The following is a 6,143-nucleotide window of genomic DNA, read 5'->3' as shown; positions in this document are numbered from 1 at the left end:
TAATGAATATAACTCATTGGCTCATTCACATTTCTATTTCATGATATACACATGAGCATTAACAAAGTATATATTACATTGATACCTTCGGCTTGTTCGAAGGTGCTGACGCGAGGGTGATTAAAATCCAGCGTGAACAGTACGAGGGTACTGTTCACCTATTTATATATTTATAGGCATGGGACGCAGCCCGGGTAAAAGTACATTAATAACCCTATCATTCGTTCATAATTGTAACATAAATCATTAAGGACTAACTAGTCTTTTCCTCCTTTACTTGAGCTAAGTCGAAGATGTTGTCCTTCGGCGACAGCTTCGGTAATCATCGTCGTTGCTTCCACAAGATCTTCGTCTCAATGGCCTTCGACCGAGAGGGAGTGAGTCCTCAAAATCACTTTGATGATGATGTCTGTCTTGAGGACCTTCGACGGAGAAGAAGACCCCCAAAAGTAGCCCCTTCGCGATGCTAGATCGTTTTTTCATAACGAACTCGATCCGTGAAAAATACGAAGGCTTCGGAATGTCGAAGGTCCAAAAAACACCTTCCCTGAGCTTGTTATTAAAAAACAAATAAAATATTCAAAGCACTTATTGGTCCACCGATCAGTCAATATGAGTGTCTTGGCGGTTCGCCTTCTTCTCCTGCAGGGCTATATAAACAGACAAGTTGGTGAGAAGTTACCACAACATTCATTGATATTGCACTATTGTGCTATTGAAAATTTTCACCAAAGCCGAAGCTTTCTGCATTACGCTTCGAACAAGCATTTCATCGCTCAAGCGCAACTTCTTCTGTTAGAGTCTGATCAACGAAATGGCCAGAGTACTGCTAGGGTGGCCCGCGAGGGAGATGAGATTGAAACGACTGAGACAACTCCCATCTCAGAAATGATGAGGCGTTCTGGGTTGGTTGTGCAGGAAGAAACTGTTGTCGAAGGTGCTACTAATGCCCAAGCTAAACAGACCGTGGCTGAGGCTGAGAGTGAAAATGAAAGCGAGGATGATGATAATATCATATGTCCAACTAAGCCCAGGCATATTGAATTCGGGAGATCCACAGTTAAAGCTGAGGATCTAGTTCTGATGAAGAAGCTAGGATATTTTGGAGAAAATGATGATGAATTGGTTCGTTTTGCTAGAGAGGAGACGATTCTAGAGCCGCAAGAAGATGAAGTTGTAGTTTTCAAGAGCTTCTTCAGGGCGGGACTTCAGTTCACCCTTTATGAGATGATTGGTGAGGTTTTGAAAAGTTTGAAATCTATCTACACCAGCTGACCCCCAATGCCATTGTTAGGCTCAGCGTATATATCTGGGCTCTTCAAAGCCAAGGAAAAAGTGCCAACGCCGAAGGGTTCTGCCGGGTGCATGAGCTCCATTATTAGATGAAGGCAAGAGCCGATGGCCTGCACAAGAACTTCGGATGCTACAACTTTGCATACCGGAAGGACACAAAGGCCCCGTGATAGGCTACCGCGCCAAATGGCCGACCGGGTGGACGAATGAGTGGTTTTACGTGAAAGCCGAAGAGAAGAAAAAGGGAGAAACTCATGAGCATGGTGATGAGTCCATTGAGATTGAACTTTGGCATGACTCGACCCTTGTGCAATAGGGGTCTCCTTGTTAGTTGGCCGAAGTGGAGTTCAGGGTCGTGGCTGAGCACATCAGCACTAGAGACTTAGTGCAAGAATACTTGGCGAACAGGACATTTCCGACCTCTAGCGGTTGGGGAATGCTAAAGAAGAAAGAAGAAGGGAAAAATATGAACTTGTTCGGCTTCCCTACCGGTTTAAGTTCTAGAAAAGATTCAGCAAACCGTGCAATGAAAAGCCAACGAGAAGAAGAAGACCCCCAATAGTTTACTAGTAATGGACATTTTTATGTTTTGGAGTTACTAGTAATGGTCATTGTGATGGCAAGTTTATGACTGTCGTTATACATGATGGCACCTCCTTACATTCCTGTGTGCATCTATATAAGATTGGACGATTCTTTGATCTGGTCGCCGACGAGAATTTCCTAGCACACTCTCATGCACTGCTACATTGTGTTCTGTTTTCCCGGCTCCGTGTTCCTGTGTGCACAAGACACTGAGTAAGCAGGCCTCCGAAACCATCACAGTTCAAGAGATCCTACTCGGGATAGGTGACTGATCAGGTTTTTGGAGAGCACACGACATGACTACTTGATCGACATCGGTTCATTGGTGTATCGACTCGTTTGCAAAATTGACATCGGCTTGTTCACGGGATCCACAACGCCTTGTTCTCGGGAACCTGTTCGTCTTCTTCTTGGTGACTGTTCGCAACATTGCACTGCGAACATCGTACTGCAATCGAATTCCGATCGACTACATCGAACATACACGCGAGATGTCTCGTGTGAATCGGCCACCGGCGCCTTGAGCATGGTCCCTCCACGGGGCATAATCCTATACCTTTCTTATTCTTGATCTTATTTATGATTAGTGTGTTGTACTTATTGCTGCAATTGGTGGCTATATACACGTGCACATAATTGTTGTCACAAATCTTGCATGGTTTATGTGGATTGAATTTAACATTGAAATGCCTAAATTGCTAACAAGTACGCCTCATGCAAAAACTTGACTCCACAATAACAAAATCCTAAGGCCTTCTAAAGGAGCAAGCAAGCAAAGACCACGTAGGAAGTGACAAAGAGAGGGCAAGATGATGAGCGCAACCGAAGGGCGAACAGGGATCCGCTGCAGACCACGAATGCGTGTTACGAGTGGAGCTGCTGGATATGGACTTTTTTAGGTACTAAAATTTTTAGATTAATTTTTAGGAGCCGTTGGAGATGGAGCAAGATCATTGACTGTAGGTGGGCTCATTTTTTTTTCCAATGGCATGGTGATAAAGTAAGAGCAAGCGTAGGAGATAGATCAATTGTTCAAACAAGATCATGCTTCTGTTAGACTGTTACTGATTTATTAATCAGAATTTGGAAGTTAACTAGTTGGTCGTTCCACATACCAGCAAGAAAACAACTCACTTGTAATTTATTTAGTTTATAGCATGCACGAGGTGCTTCACTGCTTCCAAACCACCACTTTACCCACCTATGATCTCACGTAGTCACGTACTGTTCAATTTTTTCCCCACTTTTTCATGTGTTATATACTGAAGTCAACTTGGTTACAACATAGAACAACATACATTTGTAGTAGCAACAAGCCCCAAAAACCTTTCTAAATAAATAAGTCAGAGAAATTAAAGGTTGGTATTTCTTTAATTGAGAGGAGTAATAAGCAGAGGTAGCTAGACCAAACCTAACGGTTGTGGTGTATAATCAATCAACAAGGGTCCAAGCCATGTCTCCCTCGAAGATCCAGTGGCAGACCTCAATCTGACCAGGTTTTCCTCCGAGCGCTACGAATGCCCCGTGATTGGGGCTCCAGTCCGACGTCTCGAGATGGCAGATGGCCACGCCATGATTGATCTTACGGTTGGAGTCCACGTCCAGGATGTCCGCCTCGTACAGCCGGACCCGTGGCACCGAGTGGCAGTAGTACACCAGGTACGGGAACAGGCTCTGATGGCACGACACGGACCGCGTCACGCTGCCGCCGGCGATGCCCGTGATCTTCCCGAGCCGGACGTCCCTACCGCTGCCTGCCGTGGACTCCGTGCTGCGAACCGCGATGTTGCTGCCCAGCATCTCCACCGCGAAGTCCAGCATGTCCTCGGCCGACGTCGTGCACCGCTTCGTCTCCCCCGGGCTGGGCGGTCGCGCGCACTCGGCCACCGTCGACGCCACCACCTGCCTCATTGCCGTGCCCGGTGGCGCTCCGAACAGTGCCGACACGGCGTTCTCCTCGAACGGTATCTTGGTGGCAATGTCCCTCGGCAGGAACGCGCGGCGCGGCATCTTGTCGGCGATGTCCGGCATCGGCATTCGGTTGCCCATCATGAGATCTCGCTCACGGAAGAACTTCCCCGGCTCCGGCGACCACGCGGGCAGCCGGCGCCCAGGCGCCGCTGCGGCCGCCTTTGACACCTCCATCTTTGACATGTTCTGGTACTCCTTGAACTCGACGCCTTCGTTTGAGTACGCCTTGAACGTCGTGTTTTCGCCGGCGTAGTGCTTGAAGCCGATGCGGTGGTTGGGGTTGGAGCCCTGGCCGTACCCCTTGAACGCCACGCTCCCGGGGTTGGTCGACTTGCCGTAGCTGTCGAAGTCGGCGGCGGCGCCATTGGCGTTGTTCGCGTAGGACATGAAGCTGTCGTCGCCGACGTTGGCTTCGTCCCTGTACGCCTTGAACTGGTCGACGCCGGCGTTGCTGCCGGAGGCGTAGCTCCGGAACGTGTTCTCGGGCGCGTTCCCGACAAGGCCATAGGAGGTGAACGTGTCGTTGAAGCCGTTGGACTTCTCGCCGTAGTTGATGAAGCCGGACGCAACGGTGTTGGAGTTGTTCCCGTAGGTTTCGAAGGACTCACCTGCGCCGTTCGCGGTCTTGCCGTAGCCGGTGAAGCTCTGAACGCCGGAGTTGGCGTCCTGCGAGTACGCCGTGAACTCGTGCGTCCGGCCATTGCCGACGCTGTCGTAGGTGGCGAAGGCCACTGCCACCGTGTTCGTCTGTCCAGCGTACCCGGCGAACTCCCCGGCGCCGCCGGTGGCTCCGGTGGTGTACGAGTTGAAGGTGGACGTGCCGACGTTTGCCCCCTCCTCGTAGTTCGCAAAGGAGTCGTTCCGGCCGAGCGAGCCCTTGCCGTACCGCTTGAACGAGTCAACGGGTCCGCTCTTCCCGCTCGAGTAGATCGCGAACTGGTCAGAGCCGCCGCCGCCGCTGTTGCCGTAGCTGCTGAAGTTTCCGTTCTCGTAGTCCTTGAACGGCGCGGCGGAGGCAGCGCCACTGCCACCGCCGGAGGAGGCCACGCCCGCGGCGCCGTCCATGGACGTGGACGACGCCGACCAGGACGCCGCGGGGGTCGATGGACAGAGCAGGGACGCCGCGTCGCAGAAGTCGTGGATGCGGGAGGCGAGCTTGCCTGCGGAGGCCAGGTTGGAGAACGTGGCCGCGTCCGGGGCCGAGAGCGGCGACAGCTTGGCGAAGAGGAAGGCCGGGTGCGGGCGGTTGCTGCTCACCTTCCGGTTCCAGTACCGGATAAATGCCGCCTTCGCCGTGAACGGATTCACGGGCAGCGACGTCCACACCGGTATGAGCCGTGGTAGGCCTCGCGGTAGCGCCGGCACCGGAGGAGGCGACGGGGAGGCGGCGCTTGACGATGCAGAAGGTGATGGTAGTGGGAATGCACGTGTCCTCCGATGACAGAGTAGCAGCAGAATGGACATGGTGAGGAGGAGATGAGCGCAGCCAGTGAACGCCATGTTTACAAGGTGTTTGGACTAGCGAGGAGCTTCGATGTAGATGGAGATTTATAGGAGATGGTGAGTTTGGAGGGAGGGCGAAGGGGCGTGATGAGTGAAACAGGTGAGCGAGTTGGGGCGTGGTAGTGTTGGAGCACACCGATGCCATGCATTGGAGTTGGAGGAGATCGATGTTGTTGTCCTGTTTCAGTCAGCAGTGAGTCCCATCTTGCTCGTAACGCTGATTGTCCTACTAGTACGCCACACTTGATGATAATAATACCCATAAGCTGCACGAACAGAGGAGATTGATGGTAATAATACCCATAAGCTGTCAGCTCTGCATAACAGAACAGTTCGACCTCAAGAGTTTGGCATGGACTCGTATACCATTGCCATTGTTGGCGATCATGGTTCGAGTGGTATTTCTGTAGATAGCATATAGCATGAGTTGTTGCTGTTATAGACCGTACGTTGAAACTCGGGAGTCGTCGAACCTACCAACTACCTAAAAAGCAGCGAAGTCGCAACATAAACGAGCAGCGATAATAACGGGAAAACATCTTAGTATTAGGGCTAATTTGGAAACTTATCCTCTACAGGATTACAGGATTATTTAAGTTTCTAAACTAGATTACTCATGTCTCCCTTCCGGTGGTAAAGTTAGGTAGAAATTAGCGAATGCACATACACCTACGAAAATTTATAAAACTAATAGTATAGATTAAATTTTCACTATATATACACCACTTAAAATTAAATGTCCGTAGAGACTAGAGAAGAGACCCGATTGACCTTCCAATAAAGCTATAATC

At 50.4% G+C, this 6,143-nt stretch overlaps 1 protein-coding gene across 1 annotated transcript; it reads right to left on the bottom strand.

Annotated features, from left to right (window-relative positions):
- Positions 1 to 3,232: 3,232 nt before the first annotated feature.
- On the bottom strand, positions 3,233 to 5,370 carry LOC103632591 (BURP domain-containing protein 14-like). The gene has a single exon (NM_001323403.1). It carries the CDS (start codon positions 5,347 to 5,349, stop codon positions 3,310 to 3,312), a length of 2,040 nt encoding a protein of 679 aa, NP_001310332.1. The 5' UTR covers positions 5,350 to 5,370; the 3' UTR covers positions 3,233 to 3,309.
- Between the last annotated feature and the right edge of the window lie 773 nt (positions 5,371 to 6,143).

The sequence above is a fragment of the Zea mays genome, chromosome 7 (assembly GCF_902167145.1).
Source record: "Zea mays cultivar B73 chromosome 7, Zm-B73-REFERENCE-NAM-5.0, whole genome shotgun sequence".
NCBI classification, from domain to species: Eukaryota; Viridiplantae; Streptophyta; class Magnoliopsida; order Poales; family Poaceae; genus Zea; species Zea mays.
Note: the sequence above shows the minus strand (reverse complement) of the source record. Positions and strands in the feature narration are given on the sequence as shown.